General features: G+C 51.1%; 2 protein-coding genes across 7 annotated transcripts in view; both read right to left on the bottom strand.

Moving 5' to 3' along the window:
- Positions 1-267: 267 nt before the first annotated feature.
- Positions 268-11,223, bottom strand: slx4 (SLX4 structure-specific endonuclease subunit homolog (S. cerevisiae)). Of its 2 annotated transcripts, XM_029251939.1 has the most exons (13): positions 9,612-10,332; positions 8,537-8,726; positions 8,170-8,388; positions 7,660-7,862; positions 7,165-7,445; positions 6,519-6,762; positions 5,985-6,052; positions 5,718-5,864; positions 5,392-5,561; positions 2,114-4,674; positions 1,832-1,931; positions 1,316-1,609; positions 268-892 (listed from the first exon to the last, which is right to left on the bottom strand). In XM_029251939.1, the coding sequence occupies exons 1-13, from the start codon at positions 10,078-10,080 to the stop codon at positions 535-537; spliced, it is 5,304 nt and encodes a 1,767-aa protein (XP_029107772.1). In that variant the 5' UTR covers positions 10,081-10,332; the 3' UTR covers positions 268-534. The 2 variants fall into 2 exon arrangements, with proteins under 2 accessions (XP_029107772.1, XP_029107770.1); XM_029251937.1 differs by lacking the exon at positions 268-892 and adding an exon at positions 11,210-11,223 and having other exon boundaries at positions 1,524-4,674; positions 9,612-10,186.
- Positions 11,224-13,227: 2,004 nt separating this feature from the next.
- LOC108930203 (CREB-binding protein-like) overlaps positions 13,228-18,339 on the bottom strand; it is a 29,295-nt gene continuing 24,183 nt past the window's right edge. For 3 of the 5 annotated variants that reach the window (XM_029251930.1, XM_029251927.1, XM_029251916.1), the window contains exons 26-31: positions 18,219-18,332; positions 17,902-18,067; positions 17,504-17,671; positions 17,091-17,252; positions 16,099-16,380; positions 13,228-15,730 (exon numbers count right to left, since the gene is read on the bottom strand). In XM_029251930.1, the coding sequence (XP_029107763.1) occupies positions 13,481-15,730; positions 16,099-16,380; positions 17,091-17,252; positions 17,504-17,671; positions 17,902-18,067; positions 18,219-18,332 (3,142 nt within the window). In that variant the 3' untranslated portion in view covers positions 13,228-13,480. The remainder of the gene's footprint in view (positions 15,731-16,098; positions 16,381-17,090; positions 17,253-17,503; positions 17,672-17,901; positions 18,068-18,218; positions 18,333-18,339) is intronic. The other 2 variants (XM_029251918.1, XM_029251924.1) reach the window with 1 other exon arrangement.

Genomic DNA, 18,339 nt, shown 5'->3' on the forward strand with positions numbered 1-18,339 from the left:
AAAACTATTCCAGCTCAGTTTTTTTTTTTTTTTTTTTTTTTTTTAATTTCATTACTTTGAAAGACTGGTGCAACATTCCAAAGAAACCTAGAGAAATGTTCAAAAGCACTGCCCTGAACACATGCAGCTGCACCAAGAAAGAACTTGTGCCTGGCTGTAGCATAGGTGTCCGGACGGCTCTGCGTCATTATCTACGCCAGACCAGCTCCATCACCCTGAAACACTGATCTCTCTGAGGAAGCACACCAATTACACACACACACACACACACACAAACTTTATCTTTGCACTGCAGCTTAGGCAGGGTGGATTCTAGAGTACAGCTCTGTTTATGGCACTGTGACATCCTTGGTAGGCCGACCACATGACACCTGTGTCGAATTGCAAAGCTCCATCGGGCTCTAGAAATTTCTAGGTCACGGCTCTGAGCCCCATTCGGAGCAGTTTAGACAAGGACAGGACACACCCCCTCCGATCCCACCCTGCTCCCCCTCTTCTCACCAGCTTGCTTTCAATCTTTACGGTTGTCCTGTCTCACGACAAGGCCTTTGCTTTCCCTCCACGCCTGCGGCCCCGCCCCCGACCAAGGCCCCTCCGCCTGGACACACTGGGTTTCGTACGATTGGCTGTGGTGAAAGTGATGCATTGTGAGTCCAGGAAGTCCAGCAGCTTGGCTGCTCCCAGGCGGATACCAGCCGCCTTCAGCCGGGCCTGCAGGTGGGCCAGGACAAGCGGTTGGTACTGCAGGATTTGCCCGTAGAGCTCAGAGTCTGACTGCAGAAAGTTCCGGACCGCCTGCAGCTTAGCTGCATCACGGGACACCGCCTGAGATGGTGTCAACCCATCGCTGTCGGAGTCATCATCGGACTGAGGGCACAACTCTGGGTTGGACCTGGAAGGGATGCAACAGGTCATCGGTGACCGCACTGGTCTTTAGCCAGTAGCTAGCGACTAATAACCATAACCAACCCTAACTAAACCTTCTGGGAGAAGAGATTGCCTTGTGAAGAACAGCAGCTGATTGACTCAGACTTTTCACTGATCCTGGACCTGGCTTTACCTCTTATTTCTCATCCTGTTTTTAATGTCTAATATTTAGACCTGGTCAGTTATGTCCATCTACACAGAAAACAGAGACAAAGCTCAGCGCTGGCCAGGGTAGCAGGATAATGGACTAAAGAAAGCAGACAAGGCATGCTGGTAAACAATGGAAGTAATGTTATGAGTTTACTGTTTGTAAACAGTATTTGTTTACACGTCACATTTTCCCAAGACTGTCCTTGAATGCATATTCGAAGCAATGCAAATGTCATACCTGTTAGAGTCCTCACTGGCCGCAGCGGACGACGTGGTGGAGCTCTGAGAGGCCGACAGCACCTCTTCATCCCCATCCCTCTGACCATCCTCCCCCTGCCCGGCAGGTGGAGCTTTGGGACACGTCTTGAGCATGATTCCCGTTGGCTCCTTGAATGCTGCGGCCTTGGGGGGATCTGGGCTCAGGACCAGGCCCTTGCTCTCTGAGTCGGAGCTCAGCAGCTGATGGGTATAGTGATGGATCTCCCTGAGCTTTGAAACCATCTGGCGCTTGGGTAGTGGACGCACCCCAAACCTGGAGGAAACATTTAATTGTTATGGTGTGTGTGGACAGCAAAGTCACACACAGCTTTGACTGGTCGCAGAAAGTACTAGTGCCTTTGACCTAACCCAACCACAGTTAACCCCTGTGATTTAGGGTTTCTGTGTGTTTACTGTAAACATTACAACACTGGTAATGTGCCCAGAAGTGTGTCCATGGTAAAACACTTTAAAGCAGACAGATGGTTGGGCTCACTTGTTCAGCTGGTTCTTTAGCTCAGGTGTTTCCATGTCTGAAAATGCTGGCATAGGGGTGATAGGCTCAAGGGGGGGGTTGCCCTTCCTGTGGGATGTCACTGTGGAAGCAGGAAATAAGAGTATAAAGAGGGATTGGAGCAGAAACAGGAGAGAGTTGCCCCAAGATGACATACGGCAGAAGAAAACAAAAAGGCTCTGGATCTGATGGAAAAAGACAGGATTCCACATGAAGAAATCTGCACTGCAGAGAAAGAGGAAAAAAAGACAGGCAGACTAATACCTGGAGTCCTGAGCTGTGCTACTCTTGGAGCTGCTCCTCTGGGACACGCTCTTTGGGACAAAGGGAGATCCAAATCCTCCTCCTCGTCCCCTTCCCATTCATCCCAGAGTTTAGAGTCCAGCATGGTGGCACTGGGCTCAGGGATGTTCTTGGGGGTATCCTGACCGATGGCGGGAGGAATGAGCGAGGGTGGACTAACCCCACCACTGGAGTCCATCCTGAGGCTAAAGTGAGCACCCTCCCCCCAGGAGTCATCAAACGGTATGGGTGGCTCTTCGGCTGCACAGAACTGGCCCAGCTCTCTGGGTTGCTGGGCCAGAGAGCTCTCCTCCTCTCCTTCAGGAAGGTTCCCGTTGCTCTTAGAGAACCTCGCCATGTCTGAGCTCTCAATGCAGTTTGGTCCTGCGAGGAACCCGTGCCTATCTGGAGACTCCCTGAGCCTGCTTCCAATTTCTGCATCCCGCCAAGGGGATGGCAAAATGACAGAAAGGTGCAGGGACCCTGGATCATCCCCCTGCTGGTTCTCTGAGCAGCGTTCATCTGCAGACTGTATTCTGTTTCCAGTCACTCGGCAAATGGGGCTTTTCCGGTTTGACCCCAGAACGTGGTCGCTCTGGGGAAGGGAGGGCCGAGCTGCACACAAGCGGTCAGGAACCTTTAGGTGGAGTGGGGTGCTGCTGGCATTTGGAGGGACACCACTACAGTCAGTGTCACCTAGAACAAAGCTTCTATGTTGGCTGGAGGTCCGCCTAGACGTCTCAAGTTGAGACGAAGGGATTATGGATGCGGGAGGACTTTCCTTTGGCTCGATTTCAGGCTTGCGAGAGTCACCCATCAGGCCAGAATTGAGAAGCACTACGTTGCTGCTCCTATACCAAGACCCCTCTCCTTTACTCAACCCACAAGTTGATCCAACCTTGAGGTTTGAAGTAGAACTATTGTTTGCTGGTCTCTCCAAGAATTTTGTAGAGTCTACAATATGTGGCCCAACTCCAGCTTGGTGCTGCAACCTCTCAGTACGCTTGAGACCAGTCAAGGTGTGTGGTATCTGGGGTGAAGCAAATGAGGAGGATGGAGACAGTGATCTAGATTCGTCTCTAAGTGACCTGGTGAAAAGGTTTGTTCGGCACATGCTACTGTATGTCTGCGTGGAACCAGTTTGGGTTGTTTTTTGGGGCTGCACCGGTGTAAACGGGATGAGCCAGGATATTTCAGCAGAGCCGTTCATTGGGAGACTAGGGGAAAGGCGCACCGGAGCATGGGCATTACAGGAGTGAACTTCAGGATTAACTGCCTTTTCTCCTACATTCACTGAAATTTGAGGCTGCTGGTTCGAGATAGGAGGCAATTTAGCCTCCATATTCCCTGTACTGAAATCCATCTCGTCACCAGAATCCGAGACCACAATCAAGTCTGGAGTCACGGGACGGGTGTCCCTCGTCGAGCAAATAGTCTTCCCCGAAGAGCTAGGAATACATTTTTCTACGTGACTAGTCTCTGTTTGGCTATGACCAAGAGGAACTTCAGGATCTCCAGCGAAGGAGGAACTCCTTCCTATGACCTCCGGATCCTTGCCTTCTGTGGACCCTGGGGAGACACCTGTTATGGGCAATGAGGACTCCAACGGGTCAGGGGAAGGGCTAACGGAAAGGTCAATGACAACCCCTTGGTGCCCAGAGGCTCTACTAGGAACTGGTGTGAAGACACCAACAGCTGGCTGCTCCATACACTGAAAATCAGCAGCGAGGGAGGCTGACGGGGTGTGGGGAGGAGGCTGAGATGGAGATGGCTCTGTGCAAGTTCCCCAAGACTGAGAGAACAAGCGACTGTAGCTCCTGTCTGCACTGGTGTTAGGACTGTGGACTGAACTAGGTTTTGATGACCCCACTAGCCCTGTGTCATCTGGTCCCATTGCAGCTTCTGCACAAGAAACTGTGAATAGAGCAGGCTGTTCCATCATGTCGGCAGTCATCTGATATACCTGTCCCTCCGGTGGGTTTCCAGCTGCAGATCCATCTCTGAGCGAGTGACAGCTGACCATGGAGTCCTGAGAAGGTGGAGAGTCCTCCTTTGGTTCATCTGTTCCTTGTGAGTTGAGCTTCTCTATGAAAGCTCCTGCTTTCACAAGGGACAGTCTTTTTCCTGACATACAATCACCACCTCCCCTCTCCATAAGTCCCTCCCCTTCCTCCGTGTCTGCGTGACAATCTTCTCCATCCTCTTCTTCATCATCTTCCCCAATGTTGCCCCCAGACTCAAGCTTCCTCTGCGTGGCTGCAAACTCGTAGATCTCCTCCAGCTCATCTTCATCCACCCTCTCGTCCCCTGGCTCCACATCTCCCAGTAGAGGGCTGCCGGTTCCCTCCTGTCTGTACTTGCCATGTATGCCCCCCTCTTCCTCCTCTCCATCCCACATGGAGTGGAGGAGCTCCATAAAATTTTGCTCTTTATTGCGCGCCTCCTCTTCCTCATCGTTCTGCTCAAGTTCCATGCCCCAGGGTTCCAGCTGTGTTTTTCCTGCATGTTGCTGGCACAATTCCTGTAGTTCTTTCAGCTGAAACCTAAAACAGACATTTAATAAATGTTACATCTCTAATAAATCATTTCTCTATTCAAAACAGCAACAGGACTTCTTCCCCATAATCATTAACTGCTTGTCCAATACATTGGTGCAGGAGGTCCAGGTTCTATCCCAGAAGCACAGGGTGAGAGATAGGGTGCACCCTAGGCAAGACACTGGAACATTACAAGGCATTCACACACACTCATTCACTGAAACATACACAAAAAGAGCAATTTACTCACCAGTTCACCTGAAACACATCTTTGGACTGCAGGCAGAACATGCAAACTCCACAGAAACTGACCCGGTTTTAAACCCATATCCGAACACACAGCCCAGGTGCTAAAAGGCACCATTGCTACCTCTTTGGCCACCTTGCTGCCCTTAACAGGACTTGTTCCCAATAAAGTGAGATTTTAAGTTGGTTTTTGGCCACAAGGACACTTTAAGTACAACGTAACCTTATTGCCCTCAAAAACCCATCTACACCAAGCTCAAACTGTTGGTTTCATTTTTTTTCCCCTCAAACCTAAATTCCATTAATCCTCAGTCCTGAAACATCTCCACTTGACACTAGTTCCACTATAATGCAACACACAAGTGGACAGTCCTCTTCCTGTGAAAATGCCAACCGCTGCCACTGAAACGCAGCACACACACGGAGCGCTTAGGCATCATGGTCGCTGTAACGGAGACACGAACAGACAGCACTGACCTGACCGCCAGCTCCTGGACCCGTGTCACCAGTGCAGGCGTGAGGGGGCAGCAGCCGGTGTACAGATACTGCAGCAGGGCCAGCACAGCGTCCACCGGCACCTCCCCCAGCAGCACCCTTTGCACAAGGGGCATTCCCTCCTCCTGCACCCCGAAGCCAGAGTCGTGAACCTGAGAAGGGACCACAGACACACACAGAATGAGGGTCAAAACCCTATGGCCTGGGGATTTTCCACTTTTTCCTGCCACTCTTCAGCACACACATTACCCAGAGTCAGTAACTCACTGAGACAATCGAGCACCAGTTATCACTGAAGGTGATCTTACACTCTGCGCCAGCAGGGGGCAGCGAGCATACAGCACGAAGGAGTGTGTGAAGAAGACGTCCCCGCTGTCCACCTGCAGCTGGACATCGCTCAGCTGTGGGTTGTTGACCATGCTGGCGAGGTCTGTGGCCAGTCTGGACAGAGGTGCCTAGAGTCAGGGAGGAGCAAACGCGGTAAAATGTAGTTTGCATTTGCATTCAGGCAGAGTGGCAGGGAATCGTGAGAGAACAAGGAAAGGAAAAACATGACAGCGAAAACGGACGCTTACCGTGCTCTGAGCAGCAGCTTCAGCCACTGGTTCAAAGCCATTCGGCAGAGGGTCCAGCTGCTCTTTGTCTGAGGGACAGTGACAACATGAGGTCAGATCACTGCTTTCATGAGTTAACACTGCCCTTTAATGGCTGCCAGAGTTCAAGACCATTTCTGCAGTTCTTTATGTTTTGTGCTCATTTTCAGAGTAACATTTCATTTAATAACTTAATTCATGCGTCACGTTCAACGTGTATAGAGAGAGAATCTGTAAAATCTACAGTATCCAGGTTCAAATCCCACCTCCTGCAGCAATGCCTTTGATCAAGGTACTTAACCTGGATCAATAGTCAAAATTCTATAAACAGGTAAATTAGTGTAAGTAGTGTAACACTGTGAGTGAGTCTAGAGAAAAAGGGTCACATAAATAAATAAATGTAAAAATATTCCCAAATCTCTACACCTCTGTTCACTGCACCATACTGAAACCATGTAACGAAATTCTGTTAGAACAGAACTGGCAGGACGGACTGGACACAGTAAACATACTTACACGTGTGTGTGTGTGCCCATGTGGTCACTCCACCATACTGCGTCAGAGTCATGCCCTCCTCAGCCAGGTCCATGAGGTCACAGAGAGTCTGGTTGCCCACTGGTGGCGGAGAGCTGGCAGGAGGGGGGATGGGCTCCGATCTCTTTGCAGCAGGACTGGGACTGGAACTGCATCTCGCTTCGAGCAGAGAGTCCCTCGGTGTCCCGGCTGCCGTCTGACAAGGTCCCTCCGGGTTCAGCTTCACCTTGTGTGAACGGTGAGAAGGTCACTCACAGGAGACACGTACAGAGCTGGTCCTCGATCAGAGAGGGAGGGAGAAAGAGGACCGCTTCCCGAACACAGTGAAGTGGGTAACTTATTAGTACATCTGTGTATAAGGGCTAACAAGCTTTCAAAGGTACGGACTTGTCATCTGACGTGGGACTGTTACGGTACTTTCGATATAACAGTGCTCGCTAACTGAGAAAATAGCACTAAAGCTATTCATTCACTCTAATTACATAAATCCACCATTTATCAGGCTATTTTATTCACAAAGTGCTCTTATAAATCCAGGTGGAAACAAAATGAAAATATAAAAAAAGGTCAAAAACAAAGGCAAATATTTGCTGCATTGTGTGTGCGGTTGTGTGTATGAAAGACTCACCACGTTTGCCGGGACCCAGGGCTTCAGTTCTGGAGTGTAGAAGTCCAGAGTGGAGAGCGGTCCCCCCTCCCGCAGCGCGCTCTTCTGCCATAAGGGAGCAGCACCTGTCCAGAGCGCAAGGCTGCTGGCAGGAAGGCGAGGCGTGGGGGGCCTTTCGGGCTGCGTGCGGAGCAGAAGGGCTGCAATTCGATTCTGCAGCCGAAGGAGGACGTCCCGCGGATCCTGAATGAGGAGGAGAGGGGGCGGCGCCGGAGGAGCTCCCTTCTTCCTGCATGTCTTACCTGTACAGCCAGGGGATCGTGGTACACAGAAGTACTGAGTGCAGTCCACGTGCGCAAGACTCACATGTCCATAACCTCACAGTCCCAGTGGAAAGGGTGGGTCCACCTGCTAGACACTAGTGTTGGGCCCCGTGGGATTCATGGCGGGAGGAATGGGGTAAAACCAGCCTTGGACTGCTGTCCTCACAAAGTTAGGGGCTGTGGCGGGACTTACCGCGGCCTGCCCTCGAGCCCAGGGGCTGAGCCGGCTGAGCCGAAAGAGCCTGTGCTGCCCCTCGCTGGCCTTCCTGAAGCACCTCTTTCTCCTTGTCCTGTTCCAGCATGGAGCGCGACAGGGCCATGGCCACCATGGTGTCCTCGTCCAGGGTAACAGGCTTTTTCCTAGGCCCCTTCTTCTTGGGCCTGTCTGGCAGGGGCCTGGGTCATAGGGCAGAGCCACAGTGGTTTAATCAGCCACTAGTGCTGTACTCCAAGGAGCTGGGCTCAAATTTCCTCCTCCTACAGTACAGCATTGACCCTGAATGACCCTGCTGTAGGGGTAACAGGCAAATAAGTATCTCACACTGAAGTCACCTGGAGAAAAGTATCAGATGAATGAATAAATAATAGAACCAGTAGTTGTGTGGCACTGCAACCTCAACAGTGTACCAAACATGGTAAGGTGGATGTGATAGGAAGCTGAGCCAATTGGTGTGAGGCTCTTACAGCTACCATCTCCACTCACGGTTGGTTGGTGCTGCTGCCCCTCTCTGCTACCTCTGCTGCCTGCCTCTGCAGCGCCTCCATGAGCACGGCGGGTGCCACGCCCATATCCGTCGAACACCGCTTCAAGTGGGCGACTTTGCTCTTCTCGGACTTGAATCCCTTCCCACAGATGGGACACTCTGGAATTTGGGGTGGGGCCCGCATGGGTGGGGCTCTGTCCTCGCTCTTGTCCAGACACCTGGGGAGTGGAGGGGAAACTGCGCTCACTATAACATGGGGGGGGGGGGCAGAATATAAACTCTATGTCCTCAGCAACAGCTCAAGTCTGGGAGGGGGGGTCCTCATGTTGGACACCTGAGAAAGGACACACACACACGGGTTCAGACCTGTTGATATGCTGTGCACGACACAGGGCGTTCATGGTGGACAGGTCCCGCTGACAGATCTGACAGAAGAAGAGTCCCCCCTCCTCCAAGTCCACCAGGTCCGATTGCGCCTCCCTGTCCAGCTCCTGCTGCAGCCTGAGGGCCAGGGCTTCGTCCCCCTGGGGGTCTGGGGCAGGGGTCGCGGTGGGCTCTGTGGAAGGAGACGCAGCACGGGGATAATGGCGAACAGGAAATGGCACAAGGACGGACACGCATATCATTAGCATGACACGCCCCCCCCAAATATACACACACACACAGGGCACCCCTACTCAGGGAAGGGAACTGCAGCACTCAATACACTCAAAATATTAACATTTCCAGCAAGTTCTGCCAGTTAGAGCCACAGAAAGGCAACAGAAACTTCCACCGAGTTGGTCACGAAACAAGGTGTTTAAAGGGTAAAAATGGAAGTTTGCTGGTATAACTAGTTCAAGGTGAGATGGAAAAATAATAGAAATGTGGACATTTGGAAGGTATTAATGTTTCATGGGCAATCTCTTTATTGAGTAGCATACTGTGAATGTTTTTATGGCTGGAATTTTTTTGGAAATTACTAAAATATTTACAAGTCATGACATATTTGCTGATCTTACTGCATTTTTTTTTACTTGCACTAATTGTATCCACTTTTTTTTTTTTTATTCATGATGTGATTTTCTCTAAAGTGATGCACCACAGTTTAAAATGTAATAACATGCTGATGTAGTACATTACAACAGTTATGTAGGAGAGGAGACAAATGGGTCTGGAAGACATGGTTTCAGACCCTTCCGGAATGCTGGGAGGAATTCAGCAGCTCCGAGGGACCTCATTCCACCACATCAGAGACAAAACTGAGAACCTTCAGGCTCTTCATTCTTGGTTGGATGTACTTTGTTACTCGCATTCTGCTTAAATGTGCGCAAACAAATTCCACACATGGGTCTCGCAGAGAGAACAGCTTTCAATAATAACTCGCTCCCTGATTTATTGTCTTGCCAAAGAGCTAAAGAAATCAGTGAAAAATGAGTAGGTGTCGTGAAAGCGATCTCACCTTGCTCTCGAGGTGGAGTAAGGATGCCTACATGCAGCTTCTCGCTCCCAGGCTCCTCGCACCCATTCAACTTCAGCTTCTGAGGACTGACCCATTTGAACTGCTGCATCCTGCTCACCACCTTGTCCTTCGCCCTCAGGGGCTGCTGCTTCAGGGTCGACTCAGGTACCGTCACCTCAGGGGTTGGTCTGGCGACCACCACAGCATCTTCTAAAGCTTTTTTGAGCCCTCCACGCTCATCGCTCCGTAATGAAAACGAGGCTTGAGACCTGTTGGTCGTCTGGCTGCCACGTGGTCCCTCCAAAACCTGGTTCGAGTCAATCCTCAGCCTCTTCCGTTTGGCTCGTTCTTTGACACCGTTCGGTGGTCGGCTCTCGTCCTCAGTGTACTTCCTTTCGCCGGCCTCCCGCTTGCGCACCCTCCTCAGGAGCTTGGAGCAGAGGTCCACGAAGTCTTCAGAGTCATCCATGAGCCTGTCCTGACCCCACACGCACACAGATTGTCCCAGAGCTTGCCTTGTGACGCCCCCCCGCCGAGCGTGTGGACGGTCAATTCATTTCACACCCCATGGCCGACTGCGTTGGCACCAACAGCCAAAGGAAACCGCATGATGGACGAGAAGAGAATCATCACTTATTGATTTTACTCCTTTCTACAAACTTGCTTACAGCATGATGTGTCCACATCAAATATAATTTTACACTGATTTACCCCTGTAAAAAGCTAGCTAATGTTTACTGTCTCAGTGCAGGCTACAGCACCAGGAGGCTGGATTTGCTGACATGTGTGACAGCTGTGACCACTACGCCACCAACTGCCCCAGTAAAAGATATTGTCTCAACATAATTTGCCAGTGGGGAACTCTGATCACCCTACACTAGTCTTATTATAAGGAGTGTCTAGTAATGAAACAAGGCTTTATGTTTGTCAGCTGCTATCGTTCTATTAGTGCCTTGCAATCAGGGCTCAAAGTGCACCTGAAAAACCTTTAAAACAGTATCTAAACAGCACATGAATCGCCGTTATCAAAACATAAGATGAATATGAGAAGAGTAAAACTAAATATAAACACGAGGAGCAAGCAGCAGCAGGTGGCATGGTGGTTAGCACTCCTCCTGACTTTGGTTGCAGGTTCGAATCCCACCTCCATACTAGGTAGGTACGTAAAGTTTATGGACACAGTGAGTGAATGAAAAGTACCCAGCCATCCATTTCATGCATGTAAATCAAAGAAAGAAGGTTAAGCCGGTAAGTGACTTTAGTTTAGGCAACAAGATAAGTAAATAAACTTAATTTCAAGGTGGACAGTCGTGCTGAGTTCAACTAGTCCGCGCAGAGACTGGTAAAAACGAAAGCAAACACACCCGCTCCCTGGGGAAGCCTGAGCAGAGATCAATGAATTTGAATGGACCGTTAGAAAATTATAAATACCCCTGGCCAATTAATGGCTGTCCGCTGACACAACAGAACAGCACTCGTTTAAACGAGCATCGCTGAACGACTTTCCACTTCTTCTGCATTGAGAGTAAGAAAACAGAGACGTTTTACATTTAAAAACACAGCAATGCGCCCGTGGAAAATTTCAAACGCACACTTACCCGGCCGCGTCGCACTGCACTTCCGGTCACGTGAGTTTACGTGGAGAATAGTGCGTGGGGAGGTTACGTGGTGACGCTCACCACACAAATGACGTCAGGACGTGCGACGACGTCGTTTCTCCTGGCGTTCTTTAACTAAATAAACTTTAGGTGCCTCCGCTGCCTTACAGTTCTGTCGTAAACTTTGTCCGCGACGGATGTGGAGTTATTTACAAACTGAATGCAGGTAGCGTGACACTCGGTTTCCATTGACTTCAGGCTTCTGCAAATATATGTAAAAATATAACATTTTTAGAAAGCTCACGAGCCAGGCTTTAAAACATTCACAAGAGATAATAGAGAAGAGGGCTGTGTTGTGTTGTTGAACCAGCACACCATGCATGACTGACATGGCATTGTTTTCCGCATTAAAACGCCTAACCCTGCTCCTACAAAAACTGGACGCAAGAAGTAACACTTTCCTCGGTCGCCCCAACATTTGGAATCTCAGACGTCGCTAAGCTAATATTTTGAACTTCAATGTTTATTAAAAATTTCGACTCAAACGGTGGCAGCCCTCGTCATCCGCAAAAGTTGTAACGGCAAATTTAATTGGTCATTAACCAAATATTTTGAAACTCATTGGTCAGTAAAAACTTGGACCCACCCAATGGAAGTCCTCCTCATACTCCAAAGCTGTAACAGCCACTTTCATTGGTCATTGACCAACGTACGCCCAACATAAAATTGTCATAAATGTTCCTGTTGCTCCAAATGGTGGTAAAACAGGTGGACAGCAAACATGAAGAGCTGCTTGTCCTCTTAACGATGGCCTTTCTCACACTATAATCTTTCCTTTAGGTTTGATGCCACCCTGCTACTTCTGGCTGGCTTTCTCATAGCCGCACCATCCACCAAAAGACTCCCCTGAAAGAGCACAGCTCACCTCAACCTCTAGTTGCTTGGTGGCGTCACCCATGAGAAGTCCAGAATCAAACGCCATTGGTATTTTTGGCCTCGCTGTAGAGTAATTAACACCCTCTCCCCCTCAGGACAGCCGAATCCTTCCAGCATTCAAGAAAAGCCTCATAAGCCATTTATTAGACCTATTTCTCCCTTGACATCCTTGCAGCTAAATGCCATATTTGTCATGTGCTGCAATTTCCCATTCTTACCCCCGCATGGAAATATAACTTTCCCAGAAGTCCACAGTCCCAGTAACTCCTGCTTGCAACAGCCAGTATCTCGTACAAACATCCTCTGCTGTTCAGGCTGTCCAAAACAAAGACTCAAACCCAGCACTTTCTGCCTGCTGCACAGTTTATTTAACAATATGTATACAAGTAAGAAATGAGTATTTATACAGCATTTTCATTCTTTTTTTCCTTATATTTATAGTATTTTGCGTAATAACTTGCATGATTTTACCTTGGAGAAAAAGATCAGCCTCTGTTCAAGTTTTGTGTTGGAGGAATGAAGATTGGTAGCACAACTCTTTTCTCTACTGAAATCAGCAGTCAAACAGTGATCACCTTCTGGTGAATGCAGGGATCAGGATATTTTTTATAGAGCTATTATGTATAGGACTCACTGGAGACTTCCAAGGAGAAACAAAGCAATGGTTTTCCACATCTGCAAGATAAACTCTGGTTCCGGGAGAATGTGAGATGTGTGTGTGTGTATGTGTGTGGGAGTGTTGGTACATCAGGCTGTACTCCGGACATAATTCTGGGCCTATCTATACACATCAATTGTTCTCCTCGCACAGACTTTATAGTTAAAGACACTTTCTCTCAAAAGTACGTCCTTTCGAAAATCGGCACAACACCAAAATGCAATGGCCAAGAATGAGGAAAGGCCCAATTTCCAGACAAAATTATTTTACAGTCTCAACACAAAATGCATTAAAGTTTACAAAGGTACAAAAGAAAAAGTATGAATAATATAATGAAACGGTTCAGTAAATTTTCTTAAAAAAAAATTGCATACCAACTCATACCAAAACAAGGAAAAAAAACCCAAAAAACAAAAAAGACCAAATGTGGTCAAAGAAAAATATATTCTTTACGATTTACTTTTTCCATTAAACAGCAATTTATGTCCTTCAACTTGTAGGAAGAAATAGATGCTTCTCCAGGTAGGAAAAAGAAACATTCCCTAGCACTGCTGACGAGTTTTGTTTTTTTATTTTTTATTTTTTTTAAATATTCCTTTAAACTTTATGCATGTCAGTACAAAGTGTTCTCTGTGACCGAAAGACGAAGAAGAAGGGCATTCTTCCCGCCTCAAACGCTACAATCTCTCAACAAACTTCTCCAGCGTGTCGCCGGAGGGGTCGCCCCCCATGGCCAGGTCCCCCGGCAGCCCCCCGCGGCTCGGCGTGTTCAGCTGCGACAGCATGGCGCTCTGCTCGGGCGTTCCCAAATGCCCCTGCTCCATGGGGCCGGGCATGGGCGGGGCCAGGCCGGGGTGCGGCGAGCCTGTGTGCGTGGCCACGTGTTGCGGGGAGGGCTGCGACTGAATCCGAGGCGACGGGCTGGAATGTGGCGGGGGCTGCTGGGACGGCACGGGGGCCGGCGAGCGCACCTGGCCGGGGAGCGACGGGGCCATGGGCTGACCAGGGAGCATGTGTGGCTGGGGGCTCATGGCGCTAGGTGGGGCTGGGGAGCCCATCGGGGGCTTCAACACAGCCTGCTGCTGGGGTAGCTGCTGCTGTTGCTGCTGCTGGAGCATGCGCTGTTGGTGCAGGAGGTTCTGGGTTCCGTCCAGCCCCAGGCCAGCTTGACCCATCTGCCCCATGGGTGGTATCTGGCCCAGGGGTGCACCACCGCCCTGCATGGCCAGCTGCTGCTGCTGCTGCTGCTGCATTCGAAGCTGAGAGTAGCTTGTTGCTGAGGCCTGGTTCTGGGGAAACTGCCCGTGGGCCTGGGCCTGGGCCATGGCTCCCTGCTGCAGCTGCTGCTGCTGCTGTCGGAGCAGCTGCCGGCGGTACATCTCCTGGAGCTGAGGATTCGGGTGACCGGGGTTCATAAGCGGCCCTTTGGGGGCCTGCGATGCCAGCACTCCCATGGGCTGTGGCGCTCCCTGCTGGGGGGCCTGGGGAGGGATCCCTGGCCGCTGCACCGGCCCACCTTGCATGGGAGGCATGACCCCTTGCATGCCCTGCGGAGGCACCTGTGGTGCTCCCTGCTGCTGCTGTGGGACCGGCTGGCTGGCCTGATACTTAGCTGTCCTCTGCTTGATGAAAGCTGCCATAAGCTGTGGGTTTGACTTGAGGATACGGAGCACCTGCTGCTGCTGCTGGGGAGAGCTCGGAGACTTTAGTGTGCGGAGCAGGTCCTGCAGGGCTCCGGCAGTGATGGTGGCCGCCCGCTGGGGCGACTGCTGCGGGGGTCCCTGGGGGGGTTGAACGGCACCCGGCAAGCGGGGTTGCTGCTGCGGCATCAGGGGCCGCTGCATTGGCATGGCTGGCTGTGGGCCCTGAGGTTGCTGAGGAGGGGCCTGCTGCTGCTGCTGCTGCTGTTGTTGCGGGGGAACCTGGGTCTGAATGGGCCCCTGGGGCCCCCCAGACCACTGGCCGGGCGGAACACCCTGCATGACTTGCTGCGCCCGGGGTCCCGCTATCGGCATGTTGCCTGGCACGGGCCCTGGCATACGCTGTTGGTGGAGGCCATTCATGTTGATACGGTAGCCTGGGTGCTGCTGGTGCTGCTGCGCCTGGGCCACCCGCTCGATGTGCCGGGCCATCTTCACTGCCGCCAGAGGGGGCTGTTGCTGCTGCGGCGGCGGTGGAGGAAGCTGCTGCTGCAGCGGCGACGGCTGTGTCGGCTGGGGCAGGGGAGACTGCTGCTGCTGGTGCAGCGGTGATGCATGGGGGCCCTGCGGCTTCCCCTGAGAGGCGGGAGCCGGTGGCTGGCCAGTGCGGGGCGTTGCAGGATAGGAGGGCGACAGGACACCAGCATTGGGTGTTGGTGACTGCGAGGAGGCCAGAGGCTGCGGAGTTTGCGGAGTGTTAGGCTGTTGGTGCGAGGTGGGTGTGCCAGGCGCGGCTGCTGAGGTAGGCGGGGACGGCAGGCTCGGGGGAACGCCCCGGCCCTGCATGGTGGCCATGCGCCGGCGCATCATCTGCGCCTGCTGCAGCCTGTGCTGCAGCTGCTGCTGCCGTAGCTTCTGCTTGATGTTGAGGCAGAAGGGCACAGGGCACTTGTTCTCCTGGCAGTGCTTGGCATGGTAGCAGCAGAGCGCAATGAGCTGCTTGCAGACGGGGCAGCCGCCGTTGGTCTTGCGCTTGCAGCCCTTGGTGTGCTGCACCACGCGCTTCATCTTCTGGCAGGACGGCAGCGAGCAGTTGGCGTTGCGGCACTGGCAGGCGTGCACCAGAGACTGGATGCAGCGCTGGATGCTGAGGCGCCGGCTCTCCTGCGGGCTCTTGGAGGCCTCGCTGCTCTGGCTGCTGCTGTCGTCATCCAGGCCCAGACCCCACTTGACCATGTGGTGCTCATGGCCCTTAGTGTTATAGCAGTTGATGCACAGGTCAAAGTCCTGTGGGAAAGAGGTGGCACACAAACATCAATGACTTTCTTTCGAGTTTCATTACAACCACCGTACGGTACAATTTACGCAGCCGTCTTGTGACAGGAATCCGGTATCGTGCGACAGGCGAGTCGGGAAACGAGCACAATTTGTTCCTGAAAATCTGCCCAAGTGGTGAATTCTTGGTGAAACAAAAGACCTCAAGTACCATTAATGGGGAAATACAGACAACATTTTTGCTTCAGGGCACATTATGATGCCGACAGTACGATAATTAAGATACACTGTAATTAAAAACTCCGATATACGCAGGCAGAAAATATTCTTGCAATGAGGTGACGGTCACCATCGCTCCCCCCACAGCCTCGGGGGCCCACCTCGCAGACGGTGCAGTGCCAGCGCGTCTCCACGTGGTGCTTGCACTCATTACACGTGTAGACGAAGCGGTCTTGGCCTTGGTGGTGCAGCTCCACCAACATGCACATGGTGCTCCACTTGCAGCGGCGCAGCGACGAGAACTCCCAGTGCTTGTCCCGTGCCAGCGTCAGGAAGGCGTCTCGCCCGTCCATCAAGTCGCACGTCAGCAGCGGGTCCGGGTCCATGATGGGCGGCAAGGTGTTCACCATCGGCCCCGCGTGCAGGTGGATAACAAAGAACACCTACGTAGAGACCATGATGACAACGCGTGCGCATTAGAAAGTGTTGTTCGAGCCCATGACTTCATGACAAGTCTGTGCAGAAGAAAACTACAAAAAGGCAACAGGCGACTGCACCGTCAACAAAACAGTTCCAGCTTAATGCAGGGGTTCTTTTCCTGGGCTCCATGGACCCCTTGGGGTCTCAGAATGAATGCGCTTCAAAGGGTCTGGGAAACACAGACTTTAAAAATAATTCAATAAAAAACAACACACATATGGACAATTTATTTGTAGTGATTTTTCTTGGTCGGGTCCATAATTTCCAGAAGAACTTTCATCAGATTTTTACAAAGTCTCAGCCTAGAAAAAAGGTTAATGGTATGTGTGTGTGTGTGTATGTATATATATATATATATATATATATCAAATATCCCACAAATATTGCATAGTGCGAAGCAGTTAATTCTGCTCATACCATGACTCTCGAGAACTGGCTTAGACCTGAACCGAAGGTCTTGGTTTGACCAGCGGTTGAACATCTGGTCAGATTTTAGGGGCCAAAAACATGAACGCTAACAGTCCTCAATGGAGTCACACCCGAATATTGAGGAACACGTCCTGCCATCACACCTATGAACGTGGTCTTCCATAGAGACCTGAAATTCCACTTTTACTTGTGAAACCGACATGTATCAACGGGTGATGGTGAAGTGACAGTGTGGTAAAAGCACCTCTTTGTGCTTCTCCATGGTGGCGTAGAGTTTCTGGGACAAGTCGTTGGCCACGTTCGGCATGCCTGGTTTCTTCTTGTTGGCGCGGCTCACGCTGCTCTTGTTCTTGTTGGTCTTCTTGTTGTTCTTCTTCTTGGCATTCTTGCTGTCCCCTGGAGTCCCCTGCGAACGGGAATGTGCGGGTCGCTCTCGTAAGCAGGAAGGTGAACAAACAAACTTTTCCTCTATATACTACTTTTAATCTGTATCTGAGGACCTGATGAACTCCGTGGATGTTTCCATGTTCTAACTGTACTATCAAGCGCTGTTGAAGAATGTACAAGAGGTGCCTTCTGAAAGTACAGTAGGAACACACAAAGTGGCCATGTCCAGTGATGCGATTCCCACACGGTGCACCAGTGTCAACGCCTCACCTCCGGGGTTTCACAGGCTGCTGTGTTCTCCTCCTTCTTGCGCTCCTCCTCCTCCTGCTCCAGCTCTTTAATGCTCTCCTCCAGCACGTTGGGCCAGAAGTCCCCCTCGAAGTAGGGCAACTCCTTGGCACTGGTGAGCCGATCCTCCGTCGCCTGCTTGAAGATGTCCTGTCCAAGAAAGAGTGGCACAGAGAGCCACATCAGTGCATCTGGAACATTTAAATACTCGGGAAAAACCAAGTATGTGTTTATCAGGTTCACAGGTCAAAATGTTGAGGTTTCCAGACCGTTACTATCAACGAACAGCACTGAACATGTCCTTCAGCCAATTTTGTAGACCATCCAGTAGTTACAGGTAACTGTATGGTGGAGTAACAAGGGACTGATGGGGGCCCAACCTTGTAGTCATGGATGATTCTCTCAGCAAAGGCCTTATCCAGCATCTTTCTGTACCACTCCTGCAGCCTCTTGGGCTTTGGGATCTTCTGATCTACCGGGTGGCAGTGGAAGATGTAGTCGTCTCCTTCGCTGGGTGGACAGGCCCAGATGTGGCCCGTCACGTACCTGCACAGGTGAAACAGGAAGTCAGCTCAAGCAGTCAGGTTCATACAAGGATCATGGAATTCCAGTGCCATCTAAGAATCATTACCAAGGGCTCAGGACACCACAGATTTAGCGCCTGGCATGTCATGAGGTGAAGGAAAGCCAATCTTACCCAAGTTTCTTGACGTATTCCAGATAACCAATGAGGATCTCGTGGTAGACTGCAGTGCGCAGTATGCGTGGCCTGAAGAAGTGAATACTGTCGAGGTACGATATGTACACCCGCCTGCGGG

This window comes from Scleropages formosus, chromosome 1 (genome assembly GCF_900964775.1).
Source record: "Scleropages formosus chromosome 1, fSclFor1.1, whole genome shotgun sequence".
Taxonomy (NCBI): domain Eukaryota; kingdom Metazoa; phylum Chordata; class Actinopteri; order Osteoglossiformes; family Osteoglossidae; genus Scleropages; species Scleropages formosus.

Coding starts and splice junctions, on each gene's coding strand:
- slx4 (XM_029251939.1), bottom strand. CDS start 10,080: ATGGATGACTCTGAAGACTTCGTGGACCTCTGCTCCAAGCTCCTGAGG. Junction 8,727..9,611: donor TACTCCACCTCGAGAGCAAG/GTGAGATCGCTT, acceptor CTCCTTCCACAG/AGCCCACCGCGACCCCTGCC. Junction 6,763..7,164: donor CCTGGGTCCCGGCAAACGTG/GTGAGTCTTTCA, acceptor CGTTCACACAAG/GTGAAGCTGAACCCGGAGGG.